We start from the raw sequence: 21,169 nt of genomic DNA, 5'->3' as shown, positions 1-21,169 counted from the left end.
CGGCATCTTTCCCCGTCGCTGCTTCAGACTCCGGACGAATTCTGCCCAAGCCTGGCAATCTCTCGGAGGCTGGAAGCCTGGGTTCCCAGTGTGTGCCCGTGGGCATTAGCCCAGCATACGAGGCTGTGCCACTCTGGCATATCCATTGGCTGGGACTGGGCTGCTGTTTGTCAATGCCGCCTGTTGGACCGAGTGGCCTGGGGAGGCAGCAGCTGCAGGATGTACCCAGGAAAGGGCCCGTGCAGCTATCACACCGCTGGGATCGGCGCCGTCAGGAGCTGCGCTGAGACCTGACCTGTTGTCAGCAGGCGCTTGGCTTTCAAATATGGAAAGTGGACTCAAAACCAAACGGCGATGTTACATCTAAACCAAACCGCGGCAGGGACGTAACAACGTACCAGGGAGGGACCAGTTAAAGGGACGCTGTCAGGTGGATCGATCCACTACTAAAGCAAAAAGAACAAATAAAGGAGAGCTGAAAAACTCAAACAAACAAACTCCTTGTTGTTTTTGTGGATACAGACTAACACGGCTACCCCTCTGATACCTGATAAACCCAGGGAGTCTGTGTTTCAGCCTGGCCTTAACTGGACCTCTGTTTTGCGTAGCGAATTTGTGATGTGGTATTTTGCATCGGCAGTGATGTGTGGGTGTGTTTTAGGTCATTCAGAGGTGGCTGTCCCTTGATTTGTGGGCAGAGTCTGAAATGGAGGACTTTGCCCTCAGCCACATTGGCACATGAAAGTTGTGGGTGCAAAAGCCAGGGCCAGTCTTTACAAACCTATCCCAACCGGGATCAAAATGTCACATTGTTTATTTTTATGTCAATGAAAACTTTTTTTACAAATCTAACCCGCACCCTGCAGTGTTGGAAACCCGACCATGTCCACTTCGTGCTACGTTCCTCCAGTTTCACAGGCCACTCTTTTATTAAATACATATTGTTCAAAAATCTGATTGCTTGACATTGTCCCATAATAATGCCTAGCTGTTCGGAGCAACATCCCATTGGTTCTGGCACTGTATTTCCTGGGTGTCATTTCTTGGTCAGATTAGGGACATTGATGTGTACAGAGAATGCCAGACTTCACTTGTATCCTATTCTATGCCCGCTGAGTGGGAGGTGTCAGTCATCGCCAAGTCTACTGTGCCTTTTCCCATGGATATGAAACCTGTGTTGTGCAGGTCAGACTAGACGATCAGAATGGTCCCTTCTGACCTTAAAGTCTATGAACTGGGCTTGTTTAGTCTGCAGAAGAGAAGAATGAGGGGGGATTTGATAGCTGCTTTCAACTACCTGAAGGGGGGTTCCAAAGAGGATGGAGCTCGGCTCTTCTCAGTGGTGGCAGATGACAGAACGAGGAGCAATGGTCTCAAGTTGCCATGGGGGAGGTCTAGGTTGGATATTAGGAAACACTATTTCACCAGGAGGGTGGTGAAGCACTGGAATGGGTTACCTAGGGAGGTGGTGGAATCTCCTTCCTTAGAGGTTTTTAAGGCCCTGGCTGGGATGATTTAGTTGGGGTTGGTCCTGCTTTGAGCAGGAGGTTGGACTAGATGACCTCCTGAGGTTTCTTCAACCCCTAATTTTCTGTGATTCTGTGATTCTAACGCAACCCAGAAGGGACTGGATTTCAGTGACAGGTGAAGGAGTATCTGTGCCTATCATCAGTGAAGCATTTGGGGTTGGGAATAGGGCTATAGAAATGTAACTCATCTGCTAACAAACATCTGCAGTTCCTGATATCTATACCCAGACCCAGCATTTCCTTCTCCATTCACAGCAGGTGAACATTGTGATTCCTTTTAGGCACTGCCTCATCCTGATATTTCATGAGAAGATCCTGTTCCGAGTTTGGCCCGTCCTTATCAGCAAACATCAGTGGAGGTAATGACATTTTGCCAGGTGCCCCAGGATCTCGGCACAAAATAAACATAAACTCAGGAGTAAAGGTTCTCCTTTTTTGAAAGACATTTGGGCACATTAGCTCCTCTAAAAGGGGCGGGAACAGTCAGGGTCCTCCGGCGTGACTATAAATCCAGGCAGCAGGTTTCTGACAGACCTCATAGGGAACTGTCTCACCCCTGGAGCCATTTCTTAGCGAACTCCAGCTCCGTCTGTAGGACACTGAAAAGCCAAGATGGTGAGTTGAACTTTCTGCTTTGTGTCATGCATCTCTCTCTCTCTTCTGTCAGGGCTTTCTTTACGATGGAGAAATAATGTTCAAGCCATCATCGGGTTACAGATGATCTAGCTGAACTTGTAGGAATCTAAAGACTTCTCTCCATGAGAATAGAGCCAAGCAAAGAACTGATTTTTCAGTTCAGTGGCGGGCCCGAAAAATAAAAACAAAAAAATTGTTTTGGGTCAAAGATTTGTTTTGAAATAAAAAGTCAAAAGGTTCCTTTTTGACATTTTTTAAATGAAGTGTTTCAGCTTTAAAATTTAATTTATTTTTGGCTGAAACTCTTCCCTGAATTCAACCTGAATTTGCCAATAGCTTCAGTCAATCCAAAACAGCATTTTTGTGTGTGAATAAACTATTCCCCCCCTGCAATTTGCTCTCCCCCCCCACAATTTGCCCAGCTCTACATTAGATCATAATCTCAAATGCAAATATTACATCTGCTGATGAAAACAAAGAACTTTATGGGGGTGGGGCTGGGGGAAGGGAGAATCAGTCTTTACAAAGGGTACATATGTGTAAGCGGGGGAATGGTCCGGCTATTGGGGAGAACTTTCCTGGCTCGCGAAAGGATCTGAGTCCTCGCTCCCGCCCCCTTTACCCAGAGCCCTGCCTGACCTCGAGGGCTCCCCTCCCACTCTCCCATGGGGCAGAGTCCGCGGAACCCCAACAAGGCTGGGCCCAGGATTCCTGGGGGCTTGACCCCCAACCTGGTCGTGGTCACTTAGGGCAAGGGCGAGGGTGTCCCTACGCCGGGGTGCTCTCTCTGCATTGATCGTTACACACAGTTCAAAGCAAATACGATTTACTAAACAGCAACCAATTAAAAAATAAGGGAAAAGGGGGAAAGGCTAAAGGAAAACCCGACACCCTGCTCTGTGGCCCGGGGATGTCACCACCAGCCTCTCTGGGATGTCAGGGCAGTTCAGTCTGTTCCTCACACGTCCCAGCCCCTGCCCAGGCCCTGGCTGAGCGGCAGGGAGGCTGTGGGTCAGACACTCGCTCTGGCGGTGGCCACACGCCCTCAGCTCTCGGTGGCAGGACTCTTCCTCCCAGCATCGCTCCCGCCCTGGCAGGGTTACGACCCCCTTCCAAGTCCAGCTGCAGGGCCTCTGGGCTGGGGGCGTCTCCCTGCGCTGGGCCGGCTGCCCAGGGTCCCCCCCTCGCTCTGTCCAGCTGCTCACCGCACCCGGCTCCGGATGGCTCCAGCCCCAGCCCCCGGGGCTGCCTTTTCTGGCCCCTCTGGGCGCTGCAGCTCTGCTCCCAGCACAGGTCTGCTCCCTGGGCTGCTTCTCTGGCTGGCCCAGCCCTGCTCCCCAGCTCAGCTTGGCCCCTGCTCTCTCCTTAGCTCGGCTCCCACTCTGTTCCAGGCCATTCCCGCTCACCCCCTGGCCTCCAGACTCCCACATCATTAGCCTCCCTGCCCTGTCAATCCGGCTGACCTGGAGCATTGGCCTCTGCCCATTGCCCCTGAGGACTGTCAGTCTCAGGGTCCTGATTTCCCATCCACCCTTCCCCTTTCTTTTGGTACTGGGAGCTAACCCCTCCATAAAGCATCCTTTGTCCTGAGTCACAGTCATGGATTGCAAGGTCAGGTTGCGATCATCTAGTATCAGTACCCTTGTCCTTAGTTTTGTCCAGAGCTGTAAGTGTTTAGACAGGTTTCTTGGGTTGTTTCTCATCTCATCCACCCTGTCCTGCACGAGGAGAAGAGCTCACACTCTGCTGTGGGGATGGAAATAGGAAGCGTTCGCCAGAGCCAGCACAGATCTCCCGGTCAATAGGTAGCTCGAGAGAGGGTGTGTGGAAAGGCAGACAGGTAGCAGCTCCACACTGAGAGGTTGCCCAGCGCTGTGAGTAGCGTGGCCCGTGGAATGCCCTCCCGGTAGCCCCCGTAGGGTTGCCTATGACATATTGGGCCTGGGTTTAAAGCCCCGATTCTAAGGTCCCTTCAAGTGGAAGTGTCGTAACCAAGCCCAAGCTGTAGCTGTTCAAACATCAGTCTGTCAGGGAAACCTCCAAAGGAGGGAGCGTCCAGGGCCCAAGAACTGAAGTCCAAGAGGGTATGTTTACACTGCAAAAAACGACCCGTGGCGGTGAGTGTCAGACCATGCTGGGATCCGGTGTCCAGTTCCAGTGCCCACAATTCAAGCAGGATGGTGACAAATTGGAGAGAGGTCAGAGAAGAGCCACGAGAATGATCAAAGGATTAGAAAACAAGGAGAAGGTCAAGGGGTGACTTGATCCCAGCCTATCAGTATCTACACGGGAAACAAAGATTTGATACTGGGCTCTTCAGTCGAGCTGAGGAAGGTCTCACACGATCCAATGGCTAGGAGTTGAAACTAGACAAATTCAGACTGGAAACAAGATGTAAATTTTTAGCAGTGAGAGTCATTAACAACTGGAACAACTCACCCAGGGTCCTGGTGGATTCTCCATCCCTGACATTGTTTAAATCAAGACTGGCGGGGGTTTTTAACAGATCTGCACCAGGAATTATTGTGGGGAAAGTTTCATGGCCTGTGTTGTTCAGCGGGTCAGACGAGATGAGCGCAATGGTCCCTTCTGGCCTTGGAAGCCATGAAAGTCAGAGTTAGTGCACACTGGCAGGGAGCGGGGCTGGAACCCTTTGTAGAGTGGGGGTGCTGAGAGCCACTGACCCAAACTGTAAACCCTGTGTATGATGGAACCCACTTCAAGCCCAGGAGTGGGGCAGCCCCCCTAGTTCCTGCACCTATGTTGGCAGGGCAGTGTGGGGAAACTCACATGGTCACTGTTTGTGCTGGACCTGCTCTGTGGTTTGCAGTCTGCCAGGGTTTGCTGGAGGGACACACCGAGAGGATAGCTCCTTGCTTTCTTTCATGAGAACGATGCCCGTTCTTGTATGGCTGCTGGTTAAGGCTGCGTGTTCTGAATGCAGCCGGGTGTTGGAGGGCGGGAACTCCAGGGTGGTTCTGTAGGGAGCCTGTGAAGCTGCTTCCATGAATTCTGTTGCATCTTTTGCAGAAGACCCTGCTCTGTCTGACCATGGTCTGTGCCAGCCTGGCTGTCTGCCATAGAGTCGGCTTTCTGATGAACAACGAGCAGATAAAAGAGGGTAAAGTTATAATTATTACTTCAGGCAAATGTTTATTTGGCACAAGTGGCAGACTCTGAGCTAGTCCCAGACTAGCTGTGGGCCTTGCAGGCCTGGAGAGACGTGCCTTGCTGGAGCTGGGGGTGAGGTGCTCAGTGAGATGGCAGGTCAGGACTCAGATGCAGCATTTGTTTGTGCCAAATGTCTGGCTCTAGCCAGTGTTATCAGTCCTTCACTGTCCTGTGTCTTTGTCTTTCCGTGCTCTTCCACGGACGCATGCCCACCTGTACACACTCACAGCCACTCTGCAGAGCAGGTCTCTGTTCTGAGCCACCCCTACGAGAAAGAGCCCAGGAACCAAGGAATTTCTTCTTTCACAAGTCCATTTACTATATAGTCCTCAGGTAGAGTCTGTATCAGACATTAAACGGATAAGAACAGATTTAAAAATTTTATTCAGATGATGCTAAAATAAAAAAAAACGGTACAGAGTTTAAGCATAGAAGTTTCTGGTTATCAAGGAATAAGGTACAGATTATCAAGGGGTGCGAAGTTCGATTTAGGATCGGGTGGCGTAAGGAATACATAATCTCCAATCTCCCTGATTTGGGGTAAAAGTTTAACCGGTCAAAGTACAGACATTGAGATATGGGGGTATGTTGTTCCTATAATGGCTATGTTCAGGTGTGGAGTATAATTACACTAGATCTTAGCCAAAAGGCCGAGGTGAACTTCGTTCTCCTCACAGCTGAGATCCGGCCATTACAGACTACAGGTGGCTCTCCATTACAAAGTAACCTTCAGAAATAAACCAAATCCAAATTATGAAACTCATTATCCTTCTCTTGAGGCCGCTCCTCCCAGCAAGTCCCTGGCAGCGTGTGCAGGGTGAGAAGACGGCACTTTGACAGCGCTGCTGCCAGGCTCATACAAAGGCATTTGATCAGCAATCTGCTGGGGCTTATTAAAGAGACTGTCAAAAGGCAGAAATGGATCATGGGCATGCGGCTTAAGAGCTGCTGCAGTTCTGGAAAGCCTTTGCAGGAAGGTGAAGCCACACTCCTGAGCATTTCACTGAGCAAAGCATGTTAATTAGCGAAGTAATTATGTTACAGGACCCTGTACCAAATAGGCTTGGCATTTACCCCCCTGCCAAATGTACAGCATAGACCTTAAGCAGACCTGCGCAAATAATGGATTTCTCAGTTTCTGGCAGTGCAGAAAATTTTTTTAAAACATCGTTTCAGGTCAAATAAAAAATGAAATGTTTGATTAATTGAAAAGTTAAAGAATACAAAAACAAAAACCCAACTCAGTTTTGGGTTGAACAAAATGTTTCGTTTCTGTTTTGAATGTTTTTTAAAGTTTGACTTTTTTAGAATTATTTTTCTTTGTTTTATTCATCATGATACAATTCGGTGAAACCGACATGAACACATGACATGTTTTGGTGCCACCTCGTCCGCCTTTTTCACCTGGTGCTCATCCTAATGCACCAAGGGTGGGTAATTACGATGGGTGGGTGAAATGGGTTAGTTAAAAACGCAAGACACTTGAGTAGTAAGTAGCACTTGGCTCATTCCCAGCACCTTCCATATGAGGCTCTAACTCACCCTGCAAAGAAGGCCAGCACGAGACCTGTGAGCCATCTAAGGGTCAGACTGAATTTCAAAGGAGCCTGCAGGAGGTAGCCACTCAAGTCCCATTGAATTTCAGTCCAGCCTAGGTCTTTCAGGACTTACTTGGGGTCGGTGGTGCACAGACCTGGTGCTAGCTCTCCACGTAGGAGTGAGTTTCACTCCTTAATGAGTTAAGACTCAACAGCATCCCAGTGAGGGAGGAACCTTTCCCGAAAACTGAATCGAAACTTTAGGTTGGGGGTGAAAATACCTGGTGAACTTTGAGTTTGTTCACTCGTTTTCCGGCCTCATCCCACCTGCCCAAACTGCTGAAACACTGCCCGAAGCGCCAGAGCAGGGAGCTCTGAAATTCCCCAGAGCTTGGTCTGGAGATCCTGCCTGATCTCCAACCAAATAGGGCTTCATGGCGTGCAGGTCCCCATCAGCACGTCTGGATCCTGTTCCAACCTGAGTGGAGCTAGTTCACCTCAGTCTGGGACAGTTCCTCAGATTTGTCACCCCAAAAGAATGGCTCAGCTTTGGGAATCTCCCCCACATCCTCTGCAGTGAAGACCGATGCAAAGAATTTACGCTTCTCTGCAATGGCCGTATCTTTCTTGAGTGTGCCTTTAGGACCTCAATCAACCATGGCCCCACGGATTGTTTGTCAGGCTTCCTACTTCTAATGTTCTTACATTGTTTTGAGATTCTTTTTTGCGTGCTTCGTTTAGTGGGGCTGATGTAATTGCTCAAACGCCTTGCTTGGGATGATTTTCAATCTTCTTACCCCACTGGCTACAATTAGAGGTGTCAACGTGCTGGTTAAAGGCTTCTGCTGATTGTCCTCAGTTTCAGAGACTTGTATTTATAACCTTAATTGATGCTTAAATAAATGGATGCTTTTAAATGGAACAGCCACTTAATCAAGCCAAATATGAATCCATTGCAGAATCCTGACTAAGAAGTTTCTACTCTGGACACAAAGCCTCTGACTGTACAAAGACTTGGTTTGAGATCTATCTCTGTGCTGCCCTTTTCATCCCAGCCATACCCTTGGGTTGGGAAGTGTGGACGCACAGGGGATTCTTGGGGTCTCAAGAGCTCCTGAGCTGTATCCAGGCAGTTGAATATTTCAAGTGGATTTGCAATGTTAATAATTGCTTTGTTCAATGACTGTTCTTTGGCTAAAGCATTTCTTCCAGCAAGGTAACTAGGTCCAAGTTGAAGACATCAAGATATAGCTTTGCATTTGGCTGCATTAAAACGTATTTTGGTTACCAAGCAAGTGACCTGTTCTCATCGTTTACCACTCTGCCAATTTTTGTGCCACTCACACATTTATCAGCTGTGATTTACATTCACTTCCAGATCTTTGATGAAAATGGTGAATAGCATCAGGCCTAGAACCAATCACTGTGGATCCCACTAGAAACACCCCCAGTCAATGATGAGTCCCAGCTGACAGTAACTTCTTGAGATCTTAAAGAAACAAGATGGGTGAGGTAATGTCTTTTATTGGACCAACTTCTGTTGGTGAGAGAACCAAGCTTTGGAGCTAAAAGATACGACCTTCACCACCTTGTCTCTCTAATATGCTGGGACCGAGACCACTACAACAACACTGCAAACACACTGAAAGATTGTTGAGATCTGTCACTTAGCCAGTATTTCTTCATTCAGTTAATGAGTGCTCTCTCGTGGAGCTAATTTTTTATGAGACCGTCATGCGGTACTAAGTCAAATGCCTTGCAAAAGGCTCAGTAGTATTACATCTATGCAGTTACCTTTATCAGCCAAACTTGTGAGCTTATCGATGAATGAAATCAGTCTGTTTATGTTAACCTGAATTTGATGGGCTAGTTGTTATGGCTTGCCACTGATCGCATCCCACCAGAAAATTTATAGGTCCTTGTCCAATTCAGACTACAGGGTCAGAGAACTCAGAGAGTTCTATATAGGGAGAGGACTTTTGGGGTGCCTTGGCAAAAACACTGAGGACAAAACCAAATTGATAAAAACGTCATTGAGAGTAACAAAAGAATAATAAATGCTATGAAACTTACGACTGCAAAACAGTAGAAGAATTCCAAAACTCCTGGTGGTAACGTTCCTGTTATAAGTACCTTAACCTAACATACTCGCACCCTTCCTTGAGGAGCCGGTAATAGGAGGTGAAGGACCAGCCTCACTCCTGGCATGCCCGATAACAGGATGGTGCTGGCTTCCCCAGTAGTTAGGAATGTCGAGTAGTTATACTATACTGCACAAGCTGAGCTGACAGCGTGATAGAAGTTAGAGTGATAGGTAGATAAAAAAGATAATCTGCAGAATATAGGAGAACAAAGAAAAGAAAGAGCTAAAGACTAAAAGAAGGCTAAAAGAGAGCTCATAAAAAGAAGCTCCAGACTTCTTCCGTACATGGTATTTTATAGGATCCTGACACTATGTAATTCAGGCCTAACCTACTGTACCCAAATCTTATTTCTGTACCCTAAGAAATGTAGGGGTCCCCTTCTCCGATAGGTTAGTGGATTATGACACTTACTCTCTATATATTAATAAGGATTATCTCCCTCCAAAAACTGCCAACCTAGGCTCTCTTGGCGACTTCCATGTCATGGTGTACCCTGTGGTTACTAACCGGTTGTAGACGCTGGATAAACTTTTTCAGTGATGTATGTCATTCCTCCCTTTGGTTCCCCAAAGTTCAGGGACCATTCTTATCTGTGCCAAAGGCTACCAGCTTTTCTGCTGACTTACTCTTAACTGATTATACTTTTAGCTATATAGCATATCTTACCGGGTACAGGCTGGTAGGCTTCTTGCATTTCAGCAAAACTTATTCTCTGTATAATTATTAGGAAATACATATCATATGCCTCAGCACATCCTAAATTCAAAGGAATTAATACTGATAAAATATAAGAATGAAATGGATTAATTCAGAAAGAGAAACATATTATTTGATACGGCTGGCTGGATTAGTAGGATATAATAGCCAGCAAAATAATCCTATGGGCTACATTTAACAAGACCTAGTTTCCATAAAAATTATGTTGACTGCTATTAATATATTCCCAGCCTTGAATTCTGTATCAGCTGAGTCATGAGATGGATCTCTCTCTCTCTCTCTAACCCCAGGCCGTGCCTGATGTCATTCACCAGCTTTGATCACATTCAGGGGAGTATCACGATGAAAGATTTTCAGTGGTGTAGCATTTAAAGCGAGTAGTTGCTTTTCCTTGGCATCTTATAAATTGCCCGGAAGCAGCTAAATGTCTGATTCAGTTTGGGGTAGTGCTTGTCTTCTGTTTATAACATGAGGTTCCTTACTCATGTGGGGGAGATTTAGGTTAGATATTAGGAAAAACTTTTTCACTACAAGGGTGGTGAAACACTGGAATGTGTTACCTAGGGAGGTGGTGGAATCTCCTTCCCTAGAAGTTTTTAAGGTCAGGCTTGACAAAGCCCTGGCTGGGATGATTTAGTTGGGGATCAGTCCTGCTTTGAGCAGGGGGTTGGACTAGATGACCTCCTGAGGTCCCTTCCAACCCTGATATTCTATGATTCTATGATCACAGCATTGACCCATTTTACCTGGGGCTGCGCACCAAATCTTAAATGCTTCTCAGAAAAAAACAACAACCCCTGTACTTGGAAAGTTACAAATGAGGCCGCTTTTCTGAATACACCAGATGAACAGAATGGTTCTACTTCACCGTTGTTCCACTTTGGGAACCTCTGCAGGGTAGTTTGGCTGTAGGTAGTTATTACATAAAACCCCCGAACAATGGCTCCTCTGTGCATATGATAATGACACACACGCAGGGGCGGCAGGTTTGTATAATTTTTGGTGGTGCCCAGACTGGGTCTAGTCCCCCCGCTGCCCTGTAAGCTGATATATATTTTATTAAATAATGTAAAAATGGACTGGAAACTGTAAGCGTTTAACAGTTTCCCTTTATTGCACAATATCACTGTCGTAAGAAAAAAATTATTTAACCAAGAATGTCAACGTTATTAATACTCTTTTGAATACGGAAACAACCAACGCACTCTTTGATCAACAACCCCCAAAAGCAAATACTTTCTAAAATTAAAACAAATATAGGGTTCGGGTTCGGGTTGCTGGTTGTTAGTGGTCCTACAAATCAAGAATTCGTTGCTGGGATAAAATGAAGCTACAACGCGCCGGCGCCAGAAGATTTCAAGGGTCAATTAAAAGTGGGAAGTCAGACGCAGCACTTGCCTGCTTCAATATATTATATTTTGTTGTGTATCTGCTGTGACGAAGTGGGAATGTTCTTCCTGTTTTCTCTGAATACTGTGTGGGTGCCTCAGTTTCCCCTAGGCATTTCTTCAGGACCTAGGTGGTGGGATAAGGGGGTGTGATTGTTGGAGAGCCCTAGAGAGCCAGTGTGATGCTGTCCGCCACACTGTGCACCTCCTGCAGCGTGTCCGCCCGGGCGGGGCTCCTGGGGAAGCCAGAGGGCCCTGCCCCCCAACTCCACTGTCAGACGTGACTCTCGGCCAGCCAGTAAAACAAAAGGAACGCAGTATAAAACAGAGCTTGTTGTAGGTACAGAAAACAGGACCCCTCAGTCTGTTCCAACTTGGGGGGTGGGGAGCCCAGACCCAAGTTCTGGGCCTCTCCCCGTTTCCCCAGCCAGCTCCAAACATACACTGTCTCCTGCCCCTCCTCTGGCCTTTGTCTCTTTCCCCGGGCCAGGAGGCCACCTGATCTCTTTGTTCTCCAACACTTTCAGTTGGCACCTTGCAGAGGAGGGGCCCAGGCCATCAGTTGCCAGGAGACAGGGTGTCGGCCATCCTCTGTGCAGACAGCATCACACTGGCCCTCTAGGGCTCTGCAACAATCACACCCCCTTATCCCACCACCTAGAGACTTAAGAAATGCCTAGGGGAAACTGAGGCACCCACACAGTATTCAGAGAAAACATTAAGAACGTTCCTGTTTCGTCACACCTGTATACGACCAATTATATACTTTAAAGGGTGTAATATAATCAAGTATTGTGCTAAACACGATCATACCCCAGACTGATGGCCAAAATTTAAGTTGCGTGTTTTTCCCCTCAGGTGAGGGCTCTGGGATGGGGCTGGGGATGAGGGGTTCACACTGAGGAGGGGGCTCAGAGCTGGGACTCAGGGTTGGGGTGCTGGGGGCACAGGCTCTGGGGTGGGGCAGGGCCGGGGAGCTTAGGCTGCCTACAGGCTGCCCCAGGGCTAGGGTCAGAGAGGAGTCTTCCCCGCCCCTCCCCGCCGGCAACACCGAGCTCCGGGTGGGGGACCCCTCCTCTTCCCCCCCGACCCCCTAGCACACTCACTCTGCACGTGCTCCTAGGGCCCCACTCAGGTCCAGGAAGCCCCCTCGCCTCCCCTACGGTGGGTACTGGGTGGGGGCTGCCGTCATGTGTGGCCTCCCATGCTGCTGCCCCTGACCATAGCCTCACTGGGGGTGGGGGGTGGGGCTGCCCCTTGCCCAGTGTGGGGCAGGAGGGGTGGCTGTGCGCGCAGGCAGGCAAGCTTTCCTTCCGGCGGCAGGGGCGCTCCAGGGAGGGGCGCCGGGCGCTCCGGGGGGGGTCGCATGGGGGGGCCCGCTCCAGGCAGGGTTGTGGGAGAGAGGGGGTACTGGGACAGTTCGAAGGAGGGTAGAGGCCAGATGTCAGCCTGTGGCTGCATCCTATCTAAAGCCATGCACGGAGCACATGGTAGCAGGAAGAGAGCTGAACAGCACACGGCCTCACGTTTTCCCCCCCTGGTTTTGGTGTTATCCGTGTTCCTAGTGTTACTCTGCCAGGGGACGCAGAGGCTCGTGAAGGTGCTGAATAGGGCATCATTAATACTCTGTGGTCCCCAAACTGTGGGGCATGCCCGCCTAGGGGGTGCGGAGGAACATTGGATGGGTGCAGCAAGGCATCACCCAGCCCCGTTCCGCCCCAGCTCTGCTTCGGCCCGGCCCCCGTGCCCCGGCTGCAGCTCTCCTCCTGGCCCCCGCCCCAGCCCTGGTTCCCTGTGGGAGGGGGTGTCGACAGGGATGGGGGGGGTCGCAACTGTGAAAAGTTTGGGTTCCACTATTCTAGCCCTTGGTATCCTTAATCAGTCAGAAAGAAAAGGAGGACTTGTGGCACCTTAGAGACTCACCAATTTATTGGAGCGTGAGCTTTCGTGAGCTACAACTCACTTCATTGGATGCATCCGATGAAGTGAGCTGTAGCTCACGAAAGCTCATGCTCCAATAAATTGGTTAGTCTCTCAGGTGCCACAAGCACTCCTTTTCTTTTTGCGAATACAGACTGACACGGCTGCTACTCTGAAACCTGTTAATCAGTCAGCAAATTCCTCTGTCTCAGGCTGCTGATGCTTCCACACAGTTAAGAAACTGGGCGTTGATAGACCCTGAGGACCTTAAGGGAAATAGGTGTTAAGCTCTGTGCACTCTCCGAGCCTTTCGCCAGGCCTTTGGGTGGATTGGAGCTTTGGTTTGCCACAACCGTTTATCGTGCCCTGGTTCATAGCATCTCCCTCCATTCTGGCTTGATGCAAAGAAATCCTTGAAGAGGCTCCGGACAGTATCGGGGTGGAAACACAACAGTTCCTGAAGCCTCTGGAGCACAGATACGAGTGTGAACGTTGCCATCTAGTGTTCAAGTAAGCACTGGCTTTCTGTCTCCGACTGTTCTTCATGGGGCATGATAAAGTGTGTAACACAAAGTGGGCGTGTCTACGCTGCCAGGTAAGCCCGGGCTCAGACTCAGGCTCAAATCCTAATCCCCCTTCTGTCTACACATGAATCTCTCTGACTTGGGCTTGGACCCAGGCTCCTAGGACCCCATGGGAGTGGAGGGGCAAACCCTGAGTCCAGCTGAGTTCCAGGGTTCAAGCCCTATTGTTCTGAAGCATGGACCTGGCCACACCAGACTCAGACCAATGCTATCCCACAATCCCATGGGCTGAAATTCTTTGTCCTCTTTATCCCAGGAGTCACCAATCAACTCCCAGGAAAGAGTCAACCTCCTTTTTTCAAGCACAGTTTGGCGTTTAACAAGCCGTCCATTTTATTCTGTCTGCTCCCTGAGCTGCAAACACAGCGAACCTGCTCCTGTCTTTGCAGCGCCCACTGGCCAGAAAAGGTCCTTTGCCAGGCACGCTGCTTCCTGGTCACGGGAGCATGGCCAGATTTTGGTGAATCTCCGGGGTGAGGCGAGCAAAGCATCAGGTTTAGTCAGAGCTCTGGGAATGATTACGCCTACCCGCAAAGAGGAGAGAAGGTGGCAGCACTGGAAATTTATTAGACGGTGACCAGAGCAGGGGGTGGCTTAAGCAACTCAAGACCACTTACCGCAAAGCCAGGGACCAGAACGCAGCATCCGGTTGATTCCCCCATGAATTTTGACACAATCCCAGGTGCTGTAGCTGCAAACTTAGCCCATAGCAGGAATGCCAGATAGGGAGCCACATTTCAGGGAAAGGCCTGTTTTCAGGGCCTCCTCAGTAGCTGTCCGGCCCTCTCTATTCATAGATGAGCTGTGCACTCGCCATTCATTTCAATCCGTCGGTGGCACACGTGGCTGGCTTCCACCGGCAGCTTGGGATAAAACCTCTCTTTGCCGCTTGGGAACCACAAGAACTGGCATGTCTTCCAACAGGTGGAAACACCTGAAAGGACAGAGGAGGTTTCTATAGAATGCTGTGGGAACCAGCCTCCGCCCAAGTCCAAAAGGGTCTGCAATTTTCAGAAAAAGTGATCTCTGACTTACCGTTCTCTGTCACATCTTTCACGGCTGTTTAACCCACCGCTATCCAGGGAGCTTCTGTGGGCTGGCACATCCCGCTAACAATATATTGAAGGAGTGTTTTGCAAAGTAACTTTTTATGTCCCTGAAATTCCAAAAGGCGTTTTTCTTGCTCATGGTCTGAGACACAACACCCACCTTGTGTGTCCTGGCTGCTTTCAGGCCCACTGACCTCTATAGACCGGAGTACCTTGACAGCTCGCCTGCAAGCGAGGAGGAGCCTGGGTCACCGTACAGTCACGGACCAGTCCGAGAGGAAACATTTCTGTGATGGACTTTTGGCTGGCATTCTGGACAGGGCCAACAGCAAAGAGAGGGGGACTTACAGCAAGTGGCTGTGCAGCCTGGGGGCAGGATTTCTGCACAGGAGCAGACATCTGTTCCCCAGGTCCTGGGAGAGGAGTGGCAGTTAAGGGAGGAAGACAGAGCACAGCAAAAGAATCGTTTGAGCAGCCGCTTTCACTAATGGCTGCCAGACCGCAGGTTCCTGCGGCACCTGCCCACTGGCCTGAGTTCCCTCCCTGGGACGATGGACCAGGAACAGTGGGTGGGCCATGCAACTGGGCCCTATCAGCGGATGGATAGGCCAAATGTGCTCCAGACCGAACAACCCCTCCCCCATGGACACCTCCTGCCCCGGTGCCAATGCGTGTCAAACGTGCAACGAAGGGAAAGGAGAACGGGGGCCCGGGACGTGCTACACTATGGGTGTTTTGGTGTGCTAGAGGCCGGTGGTCTGCCTGGCGAGGGTTAATATTGAGCCTTTCTAAGAAGTGTTCAAAAAGAAAGGTTTTTATTTTATTAAGAAATCGTACTACCCTTATTGCATCACATCACAGAACATGTGTTTCAAATAATAAACACACGATAAGTGGCCACTTTGAAGTTGTATGCAAACAGGATGTATTTGTCAGTCCAGATACCTTAATCTGAAGTTTTACCCTCCTTCCCTTATTTCATAAGTGGTCAAGTTATTCAGAAGAACAATGCATGGCACTCAACTCCCTGCCCCCACTTACCTAATGTACGGCAAACACTGCACGAGCATATTCATAAAGGTACTATTCTCCCTCCTCCATTGGTCCATGCAAGTCGATGATGTGGGCGCACGGAGCAGCCCTGCTCTCTGTTGCCCTGGTGCAGCCAGCCCCAGCTGAGTGCACGGGCTCAGCGGGCCCCTGCTGTCATGGGTGACCTTGGGCTTCACAAAGACTGTGAAGAGCACAGCAAGCCACAGTAATGCAGGCGGCGTTGATGACACTGGCATCCCAATGGGTCTCTAGGCATTGCCAGCAGGATTTCAATCTGTCAAACGCACATTCAGTCACCATTCTACACCTGCTGAGAGAGAAATTAAACCGTCCTTTTCCAGGGCCTCTGAGATCAGGATAAACCAAGGTGAAAGAGGGTACACAGAGTCCCCCAGACTAATCGTGGGGACAGTAACTCCATTTATGACAATGTCATTTGGTGGGAATAGTGTCCCAGCCTGTCCTTGAAAACCCTGGCATCAGGAACTTGTCCAGTAAAACCCACAAGGATATTCATAAACCACCCTCTGTGGTCCATGACCCTTTGTGGTTTATGTACTCATGTGCTCCTTGAGAGGGGCAAACTATGGGCCCATGAGTCCCATCAGAGGCCCTGGCTCAGTTTGGAAACTGCATTTGCTCAAACCCAGCAATTATTTCAGTAATATCTCTAATGCCTGGCACCGGGGGTAAGCCACATGTCTGATAGCCTCAGAAACCTCTGCCACCAAATACAGTCTACTTTCCATCCCCAAACTGGTTGGCAATGTTGTAGAAGCAGCAGTGATCTGAATGCTATGTGTAACCTGTATGCTCAAAAGGTCTGTTACACCTTCCCGCCCCCCCCGCCCCCCGCTTTTGTCGCCTCTTCCTCTTTGAATACCTGTGAAGTGGCTTTCCCTCTCCCCCTCCCTCCTGGAATGCTTGTGGGATGAATGGTTGAACAGCTGGAAGATCAGAAGAGCTCCCAGGTAGACAAGGTGTCGGGGACTCTAATTAGGCAGCGATCACATGCTCAATGCATGGACACTGCCCGAGGTGGAATGTGACCAACCAGACGCAGCCAAGACACCTCTAGTCGCAGGCCATGAGGAGCAGGTCCTTAAAAGGGGAAGGGGTCATGTGCTCAGGAGGGCATTCACAAGGTTGTATCTCCTGTGAAGGCCCTTCGCCCGGACCACCTGGCCAGTGGTTCGCCACGTTGCATTCCATCGTGCCTCGGAAAGACTGACCTTCATCGCCCCATCCATCGCTGCGCTGTGGGACACTTACCTCGAGGGTCCTGACATCTCCATTGCCGGGCCTGTCCTGGGCGCGTGAGTATGCGAGTGTGAGTGTGACATCCCCCCACCTCTTCTTTTGAGCTTAGCTATCAGTATAATAAACATGCTGCTTTCTGCCAAACTCTGGTGGGTCATTAGTCCTCCCTAAGGTTACTAGGCGGCCCAATTTCGGGTAACAGGCAATGGACCGGTAGCAGTCTGGGGTCGCCAGCTCCCAGACAGTTATAGCAGCCCTCTTCTGGACCTCCTGTGTGTGTCTTGATGCTGGAGGGTTGGGAAAAATGTCTCACAAAGCCCGAAGTGTAGCTTTCTGCGTGCAAAAGTTCTGGGCCTGCCGCTGCTCACCCCAGCTCTGCGTGATGGGATGAGTCCACCATTCTGGTTCTGGCACTGCTTCTGAAGCACTGGTCCACGTCAGAGGCGCCCGTAGCTATACCGAATGCCATGAGCAGCATCAGGCAGTTTGCGTTGGAGTCTGCCGTGCCCTCCGGCATTAGTGGTGGGTCAGGAAATGCTGCTGGAACATCTACCAGCAGCTCACGGAAGTGCTGTCTGTTTCCTCAAACGAAAGTGAAAGCACAAGCTAGAGAAGTTCTTCAAATAGCAACGCCTCCATGGTGCTGGCTCTGGTCCCTGGGAGCGCCTGGCTTGTCAGGATGTGCTGACAGGCCGCCCAACTTCCAGTGACATGCAGGGGTGGGTACTCAAGTGTTTCCCACGGGGCAAGCGCAAATGGCTAGAGCTACCAGATTTTGGAAGGGTGCTAGGAAGTCTGGGATATGGTTGTGTAAGCAGAGTCTGAATGAGCTCTCCCCTGACATCTAGTGGTGAGCTGTGGAAGAGGACTTCAGGAGCTGATCTCGTTTGCTTGGGCACACCCACCGTGCTCAGGTGCTCTGCATGATGGGATTGCTGGCCCAAATGATCACTTTTGGCTGGTGTTGGATCCCCAGTCTTCTTGTTATTGGGGCAGGAGTAATAAAGGGCTGTCATTCTTGTTGTGTGAATCAAGGGCAGCAGAACTGTGCTTGGCATAGCCTGATGGAGGGACTCGCCCTCAACTAAAAGACACTTGCTAGACAGTGGGGACAGTGTCTCTCAGCAGTAAGGTTCCCCCACTAACAGCTGAAATTACTGAGAGCTGTGTTAAGAGGAGGGACCTGAAGACATCTCAGCACTTATCTGGCAAGGTGGCTGCTGGAGAGGACTGGAGGGGAGCCCTGCAGAGTGGGACAGCAGTCAGCCAGCAGGGTGGCTGGCAGAGAGGTGCAGCAAGCGAGTGCCCAAGCAGTGGAGCAAGTCAGGTGCCTTCCTACCCTCTCCGCCGAGAGCGGGAGGTGAACTCTGCAGACGCACCTCTGAACTCTGGGCCTGCACTGACCAAGGACAACAACTGTGAGTGGGGTGAAGAGAAGGGACAGACACACTAAAGGGACTTTTGGTTGCTGGACTTAAGAATCCGAAGGGAAAGGACACTGCCCAACTTACTTGGGGGTGGGTCTTCTGCTCATGGTTCATGTATATGAACCCTGTTTGTGGTGTTTTTCCAAATTAATGCCGTTACTTCCCTCCTTTTATTGAAAGTTTCATTGCTACACTCAGACTCTGTGCTGGCGAGAGGCACCTCAGGGGTGGTGTGTAATTGTCCCAGGTCAGTGGGTGGGGGCTCGAGCTGGTTCTGTGTTGTATTGTTGGAAGAAGAACCCCTAGATACAGAACCCAGCCCTTGCTGCCAACTCTGACTGGCAGAGGGGTTACAGTTGGTTGGACTCAGGCCTGCATGCTGTGGTGTGGATGCTGGAGCCCTGGGTTGGGGGTTTGAGTTAAAAAATTCTCAACCTCGGGTCAGAAGGCCATGTATCTGCTTGAGCCCTGGGTTCCCAAACCCAAGGTTCGCTGACTTGAGCTCTGCTAACATGAGGCTTGCATGGCAATGAGGACACACTTAGTGAGAGCTGCACAAACGCACATGTTAGGCGCATAGGCAGCCAAAAGCCATTTTAGATACCATGGGGTTTGTTGAGACTGCAATAAAAGACCTGCAGCACGACCATGGCTGGCCAGAGTCGGCTGACGTGAGTTTGGAGGGCTATAAAATCACGGTGTAGATGTTCGGGCTTGGGCTGGAGCCCGGGCTCTGAGACCCCACGACAGGGGAGGGTCTCAAAACCCAGGCTCCAGCCCAACTCCGAATGTCTACACTGCAGTTTTTAGCCCCCCAGCCTAAACCCCACAGGCTCACGTCAACTGACCCGGGCTCTGACCCATGATGTGGCAGGTTTTTTATTGCAGTGTCTAAAAACCCATAAAGGCTGAGACACAAAACCAGGAAATTCAGAGTTCAGGCTCCATCACTCACATCGTAAGAACAACACGAGAGCGGCCAGACTGGGTCAGACCAAAGGTCCGTCTAGCCCAGGGTCCTGTCTGCCGACAGTGGCCAATGCCAGGTGCCCCAGAGGGAATGAACAAATCAGGGAATCATCAAATCATCATTCCCAGCTTCGGACAAACAGAGGCTAGGGACACCATTCCTGTCCATCCTGGCTAATAGCCATTGATAGACTTATACTCCATGAACTAATCTAGTTCTTTTTTGAACCCTGTTATAGTCTTGGCCTTCACAACATCCTCTGGCAAGGAGTTCCACAGGTTGACTGTGAGTTGTGTGAAGAAATACTTCCTTTTCTTTGTTTTAAACTGCTCCCTATTAATTTCCTTTGGTGACCCCTAGTTCTTGTGTTATGAGAAGGATCAAATAACACTTCCTTATTTACTTTCTCCACACCAGTCATGATTTTATAGACCTCTATCATATCCTCCCTTAGTCGTCTCTTTCCCAAGCTGAAAAGTCCCAGTCTTATTAATTGCTCCTCATACGCAAGCTGTCATTTTAAAAAGATGAGATACGGGCAGCGTGTGCCAGAAGGAGTGCTGCCCTGGGTATGTTTGGCTCTCTCACAACCTGAGTGTGCTGTAATTTTAGATATTTTTTAATTAAGTTAATTGCAGTTAATTAACGCAATTAACTCAAAAAAAATAATAGTAATTTAAAAAATTAATAGCGATTAATTGTAGTTTTAATAGCACTGTTAATAGCTTACCAATTGAAATTTATTAAATATTTTGGATGTTTTTCTACATTTTCTTATATCTTGTATTCTGTGTTCTAATTGAAATCAAAGTATATATTTTGTATTGTAAATATTTGCACTGTAAAAATGATAAACAAAAGCGATAGTATCAGAGGGGTAGCCGGGTTAGTCTGGATCTGTAAAAGTGGCAAAGAGTCTGGTGGCACCTTATAGACTAACAGATGTAGTGGAGCAGGAGCTTTCGTGGGTGAATACCCACTTCATCAGGTGCACGTAGTGGAAATTTCCAGAGGCAGGTATAAATATGCAGGCAAGAATCAGGTGAGGGATAACGAGGTTAGTTCAGTCAGGGAGGATGAGGCCCTCTTCTAGTAGTTGAGGTGTGAACACCAAGGGAGGAGAAACGGTTTTTGTAGTTGGCGAGCCCGTCATAGTCTTTGTTTAATCCTGAGCTGATGGCTACCTTTAAATCTGCTATTGTGTGTCCAGCGAGGTTGAAGTGTTCTACAGGTTTTTGTCTATTGCCATTCCTAATATCTGATTTGTGTCCATTTATCCTTTTACGTAGGGACTGTCCAGTTTGGCTGATGTGCATAGCAGAGGGGCATTGCTGGCACATGACGCCATATGTTACATTGGTGGACGTGCAGGCGAATGAACCGGTGACGGTGTGGCTGATCTGGTTAGGTCCTGTGATGGTGTCGCTGGTGTGGATATGTGAGCAGAGTTGGCATCGAGGTTTGTTGCATGGATTGGTTCCCGAGTTAGAGTTACTGTGGTGCGGTGTGTAGTTGCTGGTGAGAATATGCTTCAGGTTGGCAGGTTGTCTGTGGGCGAGGACTGGCCTGCCTCCCAAGGCCTGTGAAAGTGAAATCGTATTTTTCAATTCACGTCACACAAGAACTGTCGTGCAATCTCTTTGCCATGAAAGTGCAACTTACAAATGTAGATTTTTTTTTGTTACATAACTGCACTCAAAAACAAAATGATCTAAAACTTCAGAGTCTACAAGTCCACTCAGTCCTACTTCTTGTTCAGCTAATTGCAAAGACAAATAAGTTT

General features: G+C 49.3%; 1 protein-coding gene and 1 long non-coding RNA gene across 9 annotated transcripts in view; one reads left to right on the top strand and one right to left on the bottom strand.

The window, feature by feature from the left end:
• Positions 1-6,499, top strand: part of KANSL3 (KAT8 regulatory NSL complex subunit 3) — a 76,849-nt gene extending 70,350 nt beyond the window's left edge. The window contains exons 23-24 of one of the 3 annotated variants that reach the window (XR_013635058.1): positions 1,811-1,888; positions 5,196-6,499. Coding sequence is in view for 2 of the 3 variants with exons in the window: in XM_073325082.2 (XP_073181183.1) it covers positions 1,811-1,837 (27 nt within the window). In the remaining variant the exon portion in view is untranslated. Of the gene's footprint in view, positions 1-1,810; positions 2,284-5,195 lie in introns of those variants that run through there. The other 2 variants (XM_073325077.2, XM_073325082.2) reach the window with 2 other exon arrangements.
• Positions 511-19,115, bottom strand: LOC140903575 (uncharacterized). 6 transcript variants are annotated; one of them, XR_013635061.1, is made up of 4 exons: positions 17,002-19,115; positions 14,245-16,039; positions 4,956-5,676; positions 511-4,546 (listed from the first exon to the last, which is right to left on the bottom strand). It is a non-coding gene; the product is annotated as an uncharacterized LOC140903575 (long non-coding RNA). The 6 variants fall into 6 exon arrangements; XR_013635060.1 differs by having other exon boundaries at positions 511-5,676; positions 14,245-14,561; positions 14,663-16,039; XR_013635063.1 differs by having other exon boundaries at positions 511-5,676; positions 14,245-15,089; positions 15,718-16,039.
• Positions 19,116-21,169: the final 2,054 nt, after the last annotated feature.

Source organism: Lepidochelys kempii, chromosome 26 (genome assembly GCF_965140285.1).
Source record: "Lepidochelys kempii isolate rLepKem1 chromosome 26, rLepKem1.hap1, whole genome shotgun sequence".
Classification (NCBI taxonomy): Eukaryota; Metazoa; Chordata; order Testudines; family Cheloniidae; genus Lepidochelys; species Lepidochelys kempii.
This window is presented reverse-complemented; position numbering and strand designations above follow the sequence as displayed.